General features: G+C 34.2%; 1 protein-coding gene across 1 annotated transcript in view; it reads right to left on the reverse strand.

Moving 5' to 3' along the window:
- LOC115211108 (protein-glutamine gamma-glutamyltransferase K-like) overlaps nucleotides 1-14,838 on the reverse strand; it is a 122,680-nt gene that overhangs the window by 37,975 nt on the left and 69,867 nt on the right. The window contains exons 3-8 of the mRNA XM_029780018.2: nucleotides 12,799-12,981; nucleotides 9,158-9,439; nucleotides 8,409-8,527; nucleotides 6,389-6,496; nucleotides 5,423-5,603; nucleotides 2,297-2,432 (exon numbers count right to left, since the gene is read on the reverse strand). Coding sequence (XP_029635878.1) covers nucleotides 2,297-2,432; nucleotides 5,423-5,603; nucleotides 6,389-6,496; nucleotides 8,409-8,527; nucleotides 9,158-9,439; nucleotides 12,799-12,981 — 1,009 coding nt within the window. The remainder of the gene's footprint in view (nucleotides 1-2,296; nucleotides 2,433-5,422; nucleotides 5,604-6,388; nucleotides 6,497-8,408; nucleotides 8,528-9,157; nucleotides 9,440-12,798; nucleotides 12,982-14,838) is intronic.

Consider the following 14,838-nt stretch of genomic DNA (forward strand, 5'->3'; position numbering starts at 1 on the left):
TGTGTCACGCATGTGCGAGCCTACAGAATTAAAGAGACACATACAGTATTTCATTCACCGCATGCAGTTCTCAGGTTACAGCCATAAAGAAAGGATCAGAGTATACAAAGGAGCCATGAAGAAATTTGATAATATATTATGTAATGATAGGAATGGGATTTGCCCAATCTATAGGAACAAGTCATGGAACACTATAGAAAGGACAAAAAAGAAAATAGGGAAGGCCAACTCTTGGTATGATAGCCATAAATACCAGAGTGTCATGTTCGTTGACACCACCCCTGGAGGTGAACTGGCGTACCGCTTTAGAAGGACCCTAGATAAACTTAAACTAAGAATTAAGGTTGTTGAAAAGCCAGGCAACCCTATCAGATCTATAATTGGTAGAACCTATCCTTTTAGTAGAGCCCTCTGTACGGATAACTATTGCACTGTATGTAGATTTAGCCCACAAACAAACTGTAAAGCCAGAAATGTAGTCTATAGTATAAGATGTATAGAGGGACGATGCAGTAACAAGACAGTAACATACGTAGGGGAAACAGCAAGAAGCATTGGAGAGCGGGTGAATGAACATTGGAGACAACTCAAGGAAAACTCAAGGAAGGTAAAAGCTCATCGATTCTGTACCAACACGCCGAACAGGAACATGGGGGATCAATCAATAACATAGAGATTAAGATATTGTCCACACATAGAACAGATGCAACAATTAGACAAATTACAGAAGCTACACATATAATAGAAAATAAACCTAGCCTGAATAGAAAACTAGAATGGAGCAATAGCACACACCACAACATATGACGATAGAGGATCCTGAAAACATAATAAATACACAGATAAATAAACAAATAGAAATGAATAACTATATATATGTATATATATCTATGTATGTATATGTGTATATATATATATATGTATATGTGTATATATGTGTGTATATATATATATATATATATATATATTTTTTTTTTTTGATTAGATTTATTATTATTATTACTAATATTGTTGTTATACATACATACAAGCATATGTAATGATAATAATGGGTGGATGTAAACACATGAACAAAATTAGAACAAAAGCAACAACAACAAAAACAAAATACAAAATACAAATTACAAGAATGTATATAAACAGAAGATACAAATATTACAGGCATCCCCCCCACACACACACTAAATAAACGTAGACGCACATAGAGATATACGCATGCGCAAATGAAGACATACAATAGAAATACAAAATGGCTGACAGTTAGTAAGGAGAGACACAAATAAGTGAGAAGAAAACAAAGGACCACTGATGCGGTCACTGGAGTGTGACGAAAGAACTTTGGCCGAAATAAGATTAAGATTAATGTAAAAAATAAATATCACTGAAGCAAAATAACACCAAATATATAGTGCGTGTGTTTGTATTGGCTAAACTGGCAATATGACCATTCCGAAATATAACAATATCTGTTTCAACACACGACTTCACATAAAAAATCTTGCACAACAAATATTTAAACGTACTATATAATATATATATAATATATATATATATCCATATACAGCTGTGTGTGTGTGTGGTGTGCATGTGTTGTGCTTGTGTGTGTTTGGTTTGTGTGTGTGTGTGTGTGTGTGTGTGTGCATGTGTGTGTGTGTGCATGTGTGTGTGTGTGTGCATGTGTATAGGCATGTGCAAATGTGTAGCTGTGCATACATGTATGAACCAAAGGCAAATTAGACTAACATTGAGGAATATATTAACACAATTAAATGTGAATATAGCTGCTGTCCAGAAAGCTTCATCCCAGTTTGTCAGATAGGTGAATACAAATCTTTTGTCAGATAAGGAAGGTCTTCATATCACAAATCTTCAAACTGATTGTATAATTCATCAGCTGTGTATTGTATCTCCATTTACATATAGCAAACCAAACAAGGACTGTTTCAGTAACAGTAAAATACAGCACTATGACAATAAGATTTCAGTTGCAAAAAGACTTCATATCTAGGAGCAGAAATACCAAGATCATCACAGAAAAAAATCACTCAGACAACAAAATACAAGTGGTGTTGAAAATCATTGCACACAAAATGTTATTTAGTACTTAGTTGCATGAAAGTATATGAAATCTGGGCAGAATTAAAATTCATAACTTTTTGGTTAACTATTTGTATTGTATAACATTCTGAAAAAATGGCACAAAAATAAAACAAATATATTCAGATCATAAGTAGAGATAGTTAGTAATTAAGTGACTATATGGAATAATAAAGGAAATACAAATTAACAGACTTACCAGATAGAATCATTCAAGAAGTCAATTGGCTCTGAATTTTCATCGAAATGAATATCTATTGTTATACTTGCATTACTGTCATGTGCTGATTGGAAATTGGTAACTGAACGAGTTGGTATTCCCATAGCACGAAGTACTGTTTAAAAATAAAAGCAAAATTCAGAAATGGAACTATATTGTTTTCACTAAGTGAATTTTATTGACCAAGAGCCTTGCCATGATTTCTGTAATGCTATGTGGAAGCCAGTGTATCTTAGAAATGCTTGGTGTCTAAATGACAGGAGACATGAGGAATAAAGCACTTTGAGATAATCAAACACCTTAAGATTATAGAAATTTTTCACATTATTCCCTTGAATAACATTCTATTGAGAACCAAATCATACTTAAGTACATAATGGTCCACCTCAGTTATAAATCATAAATTATATAAGCCTCATTTTTCTCTTGATGGTTTGTAACTCATTACAGTTCTGCAGATGGTGATACTGTATGAAGTTCAAGAATGACCATAAAAGAGATTTTACAAATAGCTTATTCCCCTTATAGACAGGAGACTCACTAAATTTGTCAGGCTAGAGATGATCAGCATGGAAATGTACAAGATTGTCATGCTGGCATGATTTGTATGATTTGATAGGATCTGGTAAACTAGGTGACAGCATGAGGTTCCAATGTGTGTGTGCATGTGTTATTGTGTGGTGAAAAGGCTTAATTTGCAACCACAAGGCTTCAGGTTCAGTCACTCTGTGCAGCCTGCTGTGCTAGTACCATCTACTGTAGCAAGCCTTATACAAACAAATGCCCTGTAAGAGGAACTTGTAGACAGAAACTGTATGGAAGCCCTTCATGTGTGTGTGTGTGTGTCTATGTGTGAATGTTTGGGATGATGGAAATTGAAAGAAGCCCATCATATGCATATATATATGCCAGCAGCGAAAGCAGATGTTAAATGATGATGATGATGTATGTATGTATGTATGTATGTATGTATGTATGTATGTATCTACGTATGTATATGTATGTGAGTATGTGTGCTACTATCTCTTTCCTTTCCAATGGTGGTGGTGGTGGTGGTGATGGTGGTGATGTGATGGTGGCAGCGGTGACAACAACTATGACATGATGATATAATTCTAAGTTCATTTTTTAGTCATCCACTCTAAACTTTTCTACAACTAATTTTAACAGCTTTTCATAATTAATGCGAATAAATATACTGACTTGAGAATATATCATTATCAGTTTCTTATTCATCCTTCAATAATCTCACAAGTGACATTCTTTTCCTAATTACATTTGGTAATAACCAGATATTGTTCTTATTAACATCTATCAGTTATATCAACATTTTATTCTAAGTTACTCTAGAAAAGGTAGCCTTTCAATAAATTAAAGTTTATCTAAGTGCTTGACTTGAGATATTTGACTAAAATTTTGGAAAGCAGTGCTCTCGCATGGTTACAGTCAAATGACTGAAATTAGTGAAAAAATATGTTGTGCAAAATGCTCAATAAGAGCTTAATAAAACATTATGGATTTCCTCAATCATATGAACACAGTTGTTTTAATAAGTGCACCAGCTTTTACAGATGAAAAATAGTTTTATAGAAGTATAGTAACTGGATCATTATTCAAAAGAACATAAGTTCAAACTACACAAGATATTCTTGATGTAAAAATTGTAAAACTTCCTCATCATATGCCAAGTAATTTTGAAATTTGTATATAACTTGTAAAGTGAATGTACAAGGGTGGACTGGAAAGTTCATAAGCTGACTGTGAGGGGGTGATGCTAGAGCTGTAGAATCTTGCTTGCATTAATTTCACCCCTTTTTATTAATAACTGCCTCGTTTTGTTTTTGTTTTTTGTTTTTTCACATAAACTGACATTTGACTATTCATAGAAGACTTAAATAGTAACTAGTAGTAACTTCTCTTGAAAATGGACAAAATTTTACATTGTGGTGTTATAAAGTACCAGCAAAAAAAGGGTTGCACCCCTAAGGACATTCATACTGACATGATTGCTATATTAGGGAGGGTGTTCAAGCTTTATTAACAGTGCAAAAGTAGGCAGCTAAATTTAGGAGAGGAAGAGAAGGTCTTGAAGATGGCCCAAGGTCTGGACATCCTACAAATACCAGCACCAAGGAAAACATTGATTGAATTCACCACATGGTAATGGATGAGAGGCAATTGACTATAAACCAAGTAGCCAGTGCTATCAGTCAGTAAGTCCCATGAGAAAGTTGAGAATATATTCACAATGAACTTGGCATGATGAAGGTTTCTGCTTGGTTGGTGCCAAGTCTTCTGACATATGATCAAATGTAAACCAGGTTGATTACATCATGGAGAATATCTAACAAAGTTTAAGGCAGATTCAGCTGCTTTTCTTGAATATTTTCTAACCTAGGATGAGTGTTGGGAGGATCACTTTGAACCAGAGACTAAGAGATAGTTGATGTAGAGGAAACACCCCTCTTCATCCGCTCCAAAGACAGCCACAATCATTTCATCTGCAGGGAAGATGATGGTCTCAGTTTTTGGGGATGCAAAAGGCATTATTGTGTTTATTGACTATATCCAAAAGGGAAAGTACTATGCCAACTTGCTAAAGTAGTTACAAAAGGCTATCAAGACCAAATGTCCAGGAAGGCTGACAAAAGTGGTTTTGTTTCATCAGCACACTTGTGTGCTTCTGCACACAAGTCCTTGGTTTCAATGGCTGCTGTGCATGACTGTAGCTTTGAACTGGTTGATCACCCTCACTATTTTCCTGATTTGGACCCATCTGACTATCATCTGTTCCCCAACATAAAAAAAACACTTGGCTGGGAACCAGTATTGCAGTGACAGCATCATATCTGCTGTTGACGACTTTTTTGACCAACAGGATGAAAACTTCTACACCAATGGGATCCAAGCACTGCAACAGCAATGGAAGAAATGTGTAAACTGCAAGGGGAACTATGTTGAAAAATAAACATCATTAGGTCACATTCCATGAGAGTATCTTGATCAGCCTGTGAGCTTTTCCACCAACCCTCCTAAACATTTTCTTTTTGAATTAACAACAATAATAAATTTATCTGCAAAATGATTAAACCAAGAAATTCTCACATGTAGTCATTAGCCCTGAGAAAACCCAACACTGTCCATAACGAACAGACTTTGAGGTTTTGGCATACTGTGAGATTATTGCAGTACTTCCACTCCACTCAGAAGGACGCGTAGATGGTTCAGGATAATCATTTCCCCACTTGCCCTCAATGAGACCTTCATCTTCATCATTGCTGTTTGTCTAAAAAATGGAAGAAAATAATAGAAAGGAGTAGAAATTAGAAATAGAGTGATAGCCATTTAAACCATCAAATAGAAAGAGTGAAATATTTATATAAATTATATAAATATATTACGGAGATGTACTTGCATAGCAAGGGCTGGAACGAAAACAATTGCTGCATGGAAGGTATTTAGAAACCATTCAAGAAATACACAAAAACCATTAGATTCACTTCAACATTTAAATTTAATTTGCCAAAATATTTTCGTCACTTTGAGACCATGACCTGTTCACTGACATGAAATATTATCATTATATTATTTAAAATTTTTAAATTTAGGTCTGGTAATAAAATCCTTTTTTTTTCACACATTCCATAATTTTGTCTTGTATGATTTAAAGATTTTTTTTATGATTGTCTACACTTATTTCAGGTAACCGTGCACTACTATAAAAGTGAAATAACATTAAATCAATGCTGCACATGCATGTATGTATGGAAGTATACTATAGTTCTTAACAACAGATATAGCATCAAGTAAATTTAGCAGGATCAATTATTTCTACTAGTTACTCTCAACAAATTTCAATTTACATGTTATCATCTCTTCTTCTCTTCTATTAATAAAAAGTTTTACATCAAATTTTTCATATAGGCATTAGTGTGATAATTTTTGTTGAAAAGTAATGTTTCATAACTGGATACCCTTCCTAGTTGTAATTGCCTAAACAACATTCTCTTTCTTTACTTTCTTTATTCAAGCTTTACATAAATGAAAGAGGAAGAACTGATAATCATTTACCATAGCAGTAAGGCAACGAATGACTGTCACAGGGTCTCTCTTGGCTGCAGCAGAAAGACCTCCTTTATCCAGCAGAAGCAAAGCTACATCAAGGCAGGGTTCTTGAAACTAAAAATTACAAGAAAAAAGAATAAAGATATTTGATGAGGAACATATAATTTAAAATACTAGAATTTAATTTACTAATGAAATCATTCTACAAACACAATCTGAATTGAGTGTTACACAATGAAAGTCTGAAGCAATTTCACATACAAATGTAATATTCCTTTTCTTTTTTATCTTTTTACTTGTTTCGGTGATTAAACTGCAGCCATGCGAGGGCACCACCTTCAAGAAATTTTAGTCGAATGAATTGTCCTCAGTGCTTTATTGTTTTTAGCCTGATGTTTATTCTGTTGATCTCTTTTGCTGAACCCACAAAGTTACAGGGGTATAAACACATCAACACTGATTGTCAAACAGTGGTGAGGAACAAACGCAGATACAAAGACACACACATATATACACACATATATATGATGGGCTTCTTTCCATTTCTGTCTACCAAATCCACTCACAAGGCTTTGGTCAGCTTGAGGCTACAGTGGAAGACACTTGCCCAAACTCAGAACCATGTGGTTAGGAAGTAAGCTTCTTACCACATTGCCAAGCAATATAACAACTAAAAATAATTTTTGTTAGCTTTTGATACTCAATTCGAAATTTGCCCAATGTATCACTTCAGGAAAATAAGTCTTACCAGATTGTCTTAACCTAAGCACATTACAAGACAACTTCAATCAGTCTCTCTACAATAAAATGATTGGTAACAGCTCTTTGGATTATAAGGGCTTACAAATGTAGTAACAAATAGGATTAGAATAGATAGTATAGTTAAATTAACTTACTTCCCTCTAAAAGCTACCCCTTCACTACAGTTGTAACAAATAAGAAGCTTCAATTAAATAAGATGTTTTTTTTTAATCTGGAAAAAGTGTTTAATGCTGATAAGCTAATTCTTAAAAATAATTCTAATATATGTATTTATGTTTATTGCACAAATGTTAGTAATTTAGAAGAATCTACAAACTCAAGCAAAGATCCAGCTGTGTCTCTTATTTATTAAGAAACTATCCCTAAAATTTTGGTTTATAAAATTTTGAAAATTTTAAAACTGATTTGTGAACTTTTGACCTTTATAAATCAACAGCTAAAATTTAAATGTAAATGATATTAGACTAATTAATAAGACCAATAAATTACAACTTAAGGCAAAGAACAACAGGTCCAATTACATTACAGAGGAAGGAGAGGTTTTCTACAGTGTGACAAACAACAACATTATACAAAAAACATTTGTTCTTGTCCTGTTACTGAGCCTGAAACATCAAGCCTGCTTAGTATTTAGATGGACTATTCCTTCAGAAGCCCAACTGCTGTGAGCATCAAACAAGAGCTCACAGAGGAGGCTGATTAGTTAAGTTTGTTTTGCAATTATGAGCTCCCAGATATGGGTGGGCATAAACTGTATGGAAGCCCATCATATAGAGTGTAACTGTAATTCAAAGGCAAGTCTAGTCACATACTGTGCTAATCCTGTCTGAGAATTACATTAATGATGCACATGTCTGTTGGACACTCATTTATGTATTAATTCTGTGAATAGTTCATTGAACTACTGGAATATTCATTATCAAAACTTTATCAAAAACATTATCAAAAGAAATTTGTTTACTTTTTTAATCAGTAACAGTTGCCCACTAAGCAATGAATATAAAGTACAAATTCTTTTAGTAGGTTTAGCAACAATTTTCTCTCACTTAAATCATTGTATAATTACTATATTTCGATGAAAGCAAAAGAAACTAAGAAAGAAAGTGAAAGAAGCTAAGAAAATAATTTTAACATCATTAAACAGTAATCTTTTCTTTCTCCACTATAGCAAAACGAATTTTACAATAAAGTTTATGTAAAAAAAAAAATGAATTATGCTTGAAATTTGGAGAGCTGTTTCTAATGATTCTCCGTATCTACTCACCTGTCCAAAATTCCAAGGTCTACCTCGAAAAAATCTTGAAGAACCAACCCAAATTCGTCCTGTTTCATTTAAGATATACTCATCTAGCAGCTTTTCATTTTCCATATATACTGTATCATCTATAATCAAGAAAGAAAAGTGAAAGAGAAAAAAATAGTTGCTGTCAATTACACTATTACCAGCTCATAATAGTAGTATCATGGTAATGAGTACCCTGAGAAAAAAATAACACAGACTGTCCTTATGGGAAGATGGTCTCAAAACAGCAATAGGACCATGATGGAATGCTATTCAGAAGCAAGCCTTCCAAAATAGAACATAGGAATAATGATGGAAAACTGTTTAACCATAGACATTGCATGCCCTAATGATGAGAAAATATCAGAAAGAAAAGAGAAGAAGGCCAGATATATGATAATTTGAATGCAAGATAAAAGGGCTGTGGCCATTGAAGAAGGAGAGTGTTGTGCATATTATTGTTGCTGGAGCCCTGAGAACTATAAGTATGAAATTCACAAACTTGACTGAAAAGAACAGAGTAAATATGAAAATATGTGCACAAAAAATAGCATTGATTGGAACTGCATGAATCTTCCACAGAGTTCTTGAGACCTGAATAAAAAGTGTTATTAATCCACTGGGTGTGGACAGTCGACACTTTGTTACATACTTCAGGAAAGGTTCTGTGTTAAACAATGATAATAGTAAAATAAATAGTAGTATAATATATATTTATAAATACAACTTACCTTTACACCAAGGGTTGAAGAGCATAATAAAATTTTCCCCGTGCAAATATCTTTCAACCTCATCATCTTTTTCATCTGCATTTTTGGTCTCTACAAAAATCAAGTAGTTTCCGACTGAAGAATTCACTGAAGGGCTTACTTCCACCTGAATAGTTTCTCCCTCAATACTCAGACATTTAACAATCCACTTGTTACGCTTCACCTTATTCAAAGCACGTGGTCTCAAATCTTCAAACAATTTTAATCTTATTAGAGTCCCTTTGCTCTCCTGTGGTTTTTCACCTTTGGAATAAAAGAAAGAAACAAAAATGCATATTGTAATATCATCATCATTATCATCATAGTTCTATATTGAAGAGATGAGGAATTATGTACATAATTTACAATTGACAGATATTTGTCCTCATCTTGTTTGTTGTTAACACAACGTTTGGGCTGATATACCCTCCAGCCTTCTTCAGGTGTCTTGGGGGAAATTTCAAATCTGGATTCTCATTCCTAAGGTATTTTTCGGGGTTGTTATTATTATTCTTATTATTATTATTCAGGTCACTGCCTGGAATCAAACTTGGAATCTTGGAGTTAGTAGCCCGCGCTCTTAACCACTATGCCATATGCCCATGGGCAATTATGGAGTTAATTTTAGGGCTTATAAATCTAATATTCTCCTATCCTTCCTTAATACTGGCTCCTATATGCTGTTCATATCTGCACTCAGTCTGCTTAGGAGGTTGTTGTGTCCTAGCATATGTGCTGCTTCTTTTAGTTTTTGCATTTTCCAGTGGTGTTCTCTGTCTATTATTTTAACTTCATCCCACAGGGGAAGGTTGTCTCCATTTTTCCATTCATGATCAGCTATACCTGATTTATCAATATCTCCCCGAGTCACAGCTTTGCAATGTTCCTTTACCCTTCTTTTGAGGGGACGACATGTTTTGCCTACCACAGCTGCATGGGATGGAGTACACACAGTTCTTAGTCATATTCTCTTGTATTAGTGGTTTTACTCGAAGGATATATTTGCGAAGTGTTGTATTACTTTTGAATACTGTCCCAATGTCATATGGCCCACATATGACAGCACTATGAATTCAAAACCTCTACATATTGTTGTTATTATGCAAAAGTGTCATAAGTCCAAAATGCTGCTTTTTCAGAAATCAAAAACGTAGTTTCACCATTCCATAGCAAAACTGTTGTACTACACTTTGACAGTTTTTGATATCTTGGTATCTGAAGTAGCTGAAGATATGATAGTTTGACCAAAAGAACCAGCTGTTGTAAGCAAAAATAAATATTGAAAAGAAATGCATTTGGCCAAATTTGGTCATATGACAGTTGAACATAATAGCAACGATATATTCTTTTGTGTACCTGAACAGAACACTAATATACATTGCATGGCTTAAACTAGATATCACAGGTAAGTACTTAATCATTTGAAAATGTTACTTCTGATAAGCTGGAAGTTTATCTCCAATCCTCTGTACTCCATGAAATCAGAAAAGAATACTAGCTTATGAGACAATCCCCAGGATCTGAGAGATAGCCGTCATTTCCTTATTTTTTCAGCCAGTATAAGTGCTATAATGTTTTGTAGCAAAGTATAGCACTGTTTCTCTCAATTCTGTGTCATCTTGTTTGCAAAATCAAACATCAAGAGATAATATGCTCAAGAAACAAAGGTCATTGTAGAAATAGCAGAAAAGGCACAGTGAGGCAACAATGTACCCATGAGATAGAGATTGATGTGTGATGGTGAGGATTTCAGTGACAAGCTAATCAGTAAGTTGATAAAGAGATGTGGGAGGTGGTCTAGGATGTGTGTATGTAGCAGCAACATCATCCCAGATGTGGATGCAGTATTCAACAACTACTGTAAGCTGAAGTATATCTTGGCCCTGGGATACAGTTTTCACTTTATTTATATGAGATTATCAGTGATTGTTTAATCTAGTATTTGTTCAAACCTTCAAAATTATAGTTGTGTATTATCTGCAATTAGTGTTTCTTTAATAGTATAGTGATTGCATTTCTATGTTGTTAAAGGAGGTAAGATTGCTATAAGATCATAAAAGGCCACTTATGCTTTATGGAGATATTGTTTGTTTGAAGAATGTTAATGAGCACAAATGGTATCATTTGCATATAAGTGTGAATTATTGGAAATCATGGCAAGGTTATTCATGTGCAGAAGAAACTGTTAACATTCTGACACCAGAGTTAACAGAGTTTTGGCCAGAGAGGGACCATTAGTAAATGCTACAGTCTAAGAAATAGCTTCTAATGCAAGAACCCTCTCAGAGTCATCTCTGCCCTGTAATGGTTGCTACTAATTCAGAAAAGCCAAGGTTTTTGGAGATGCTTTTGATTTCACCTATGACTGCAGATGTCATGTCACTCATGAACTTGTTTTCCGTTGATTGGTAATAATTTGCAAAATTAATGAATGAGAAAGTATTTAAGGAAGGAATATGTGCAACAGGAAGAGTTCTTAGCAATTAGAAGGAAGATTGAAGTGTTGGGGGAAAAGTGAACAACAAAAACAACTGAGGGGCAGAATAAATTCAAACAGTGTATATATGTTGGTAAGAGACAGTTTCTATGGAATGTGGGGAGATTCTGGGGAAAGGACCAAAATATACTAAAAGTTTTGCATTTGGTTTGGGATAAAGTGACATGCCAGAAGTAAATCTGAATTTTGAATGTACGACCAGTGGATAGAACACATTAATAAATAGAGTATATATGCTGGAAATATTTCACACTGTGTGACTACAATTTACCACCTCAATCAGTGATGGTACTATAAACCTGACATAATTTATCTGTGTGGATAAATCTTGAAAAGTATTGAACTCCACTAGGAATCAGCTGCTCTACATATACTGTATGAACATAAAAATTTCAAGAATACCTATGACTTCATAGGTTAAGAGATCCATCCTCATTATAACTATAAAAAGAATTATCAGGTGATATTTTTAGTGTCTTAAATAAGGCTGTAGTTACTATATTTTCTCCAATAATTCTTAGGAAAATATGATACATACCTCACAACTCTGCATATCAAAACATTAGGTAGTCCCTTAATATTTACAACCATGATTTGAACTCTCTCATTTTACCTACTTAAAACTGAGTCAGTGAGAATGTGGGGCTTATATACAGGCAAAATTCTTGAAACAAAACAGAAACTTTCCATGAAATGCATACTGTGAGAATCATTTAACCAAAATTTCTACATTGTGTATTCCACAGTAGTAAATAAGAGGGAGTTTGAAAACATGAACCAGCTTCATTTGTCAGTTAAACCTACTTCAATTCACATCTCATTTCTCTTGCCTTCAACATATTGATTTTGTGCCTACTAAAGAAAGCAATATTTCAATACAATATACAAAATAAAGAAAATATATAATAATAGCAGGACTGAATGTAATGGTGGTCAGTTGTATCATGGCCAACACTTTCTTTAATTTGTTTTCCTGAGAATTCTGGATGTGTGTCTTCCCTTATGTTCAAAACAACAGATATATCTTTGTACACTCTCAAATTAATGTAGTTATTGATTTTGTTTATTAAAAAGTTTATGGAAGAAAAAACATAGAAAGCACACTATAAAAGAAGTGTTTACTTACCAACAGAAAACTGAAGGACAATATCATCAATTTCTTTTATGACTTTGCGATGAAAGGTTAAGCCCAGGATAAAAGAACTTCCTCTTCGAACAATAAGAGTCTTTTGGTCAAATTCATCTGTATGGTGTGACTTCCGATTTGACTCAGGGTGTAAATTTAAAGAAAGAAGCTTCAGTGTCTCCTCTATTGAAATTAGATCAAATAAAAAAAAAGTTAAATATATAGGGTGCATAAGGTATTTGAGGACATAGCTTTTTTGGATTATTGCTGCATTTTTTGCTAACTCTGTATAATCTTTCAGAAAAATAATAATGGCAGACTTTCAGCTCACTCAAGAAATGAAGAGGTATGCTGTTATTGTGGTTATAAAAGCTGAGCATAGTGATTTAGAAATATTTCAATTTTTAAAAGTTGCCAGATCTTTCATCTACAAAGTTTGTAAGGAGTTAGAAACTGAAGATGGAAACATATCACCAGTATCAAAGGATAAAAAGCATTCTAAATGCTCTGAAATCATTAGAACTCTTGAATTTATCCAGCAAGTTCAACAGACTATTGGTTAAGGTCACAGAAACTCCATGAGGTCAATTGCAAAAGAATCGACAACCTCAAGTAACTTACACTTAACAAAAATTTCAGCGGGGTTACAAACAGCATCACATGCAGGTTGATGCATTACAACTGGGGTTTTTTTCAAGTTGATGGTCAAGCCAAAATCATCAGATACAAGAGATTGCAGACCTTTTTCAGAATGACTGACAAGATCGCAATCATCAGCGTACAAAAGTTCTCTGATGAGTGAAGTAAAACCTTCGTTTTTGAATTTCAGTCTGGTCAGATTAAAAACATTCCCTGTTGTTCGATATTTTATGTGTAAATACCCTCCTTAGAGTTTTAAAAAGTATGTGACAACACAACAGCAAAATATATTGCAAAGAGGGTGGGTGCAGTAAGGTTTCCTAGCTTTACTCTATTTTCCACGGTAAAAGATTCAGAAAGCCTACCACCAAAATTAACTCTGGCTTTCATATCTTGATGCAAAGCCCTGATCATGTTTACAAATTTTTCTGGGCAACCTAGTTTCCTTAGAATTAGCCACAGAGCATTTTGATTAACAGCATCGAATGCCTTGCTCCAATCAACAAAGCAATGGTATAGAGCAAGATTCTGTTCAGTGCACTTTTCTTGTAATTATCTGACAGTAAAGATACAATCAGCTGTACCCCTGGAGGAACGAAAACCACACTGAGACTCAGGCACTATATTTGAAACTATATAGGTATTTAAATGTCCTAACAAAATGAGGGCAAGTACCTTTACAACCACAGACAAAAGTGAAATCCCACGAAAATTACCGCACATATCTTTTGGCCCCGATTTATACAATGAAATTAAAATGGCATCAGTCCAGCCTTGTGGAACTTTCTCAGCTCTCCAACAGTGACAAATTAATATATTTAAGTGTTCAAACATTTTGTCATACACACACACCCATATTTCAAGACTTTTGCAGATTCCATCAGACCCTGGAGAATTATTGTTATTCAGCTTATTCACAGCTTAATAAATGTCATTTAGAGCAGGTTCAAATGCCATCTCTTCTATAACTGAAAGGTGTTCAATTTTTTCTGTCGTCCTTATATGTCAACGGATGATGGTCTATTCAAAAGTGTAGAAAAATGTTCTACCCAGCACTTATGGATAGAAGCAGTATCAGTCAGAAGCAAACGTCCATTTGCTGCTCCAACTGGAGCGATTGAAGAAAGTTTTAGGCCATATACCTCCTTAACATAAGAGTACAAACCCTTGGCATTATTTTTATCAGCTGCTTCTTGTGCCCCTTTTGCTCTATCATTCCATCATTCCTGTTTAATTTTCCTTAGAGCACTTTCCTTTTCAGCTTTCTGTAAGCTTCGTTTAAGTTGGCGTTCAAGGACCGAGAAAAGAAGTGTATTGCCTAAGTTATGTTTCTCTAAAAGTAGATCATGAATTTCTGCTGATCTATCTGACTACCAGTCACTGGACGTACATGATTTAAAT

This window comes from Octopus sinensis, linkage group LG1, assembly GCF_006345805.1.
Source record: "Octopus sinensis linkage group LG1, ASM634580v1, whole genome shotgun sequence".
Lineage (NCBI taxonomy): Eukaryota > Metazoa > Mollusca > Cephalopoda > Octopoda > Octopodidae > Octopus > Octopus sinensis.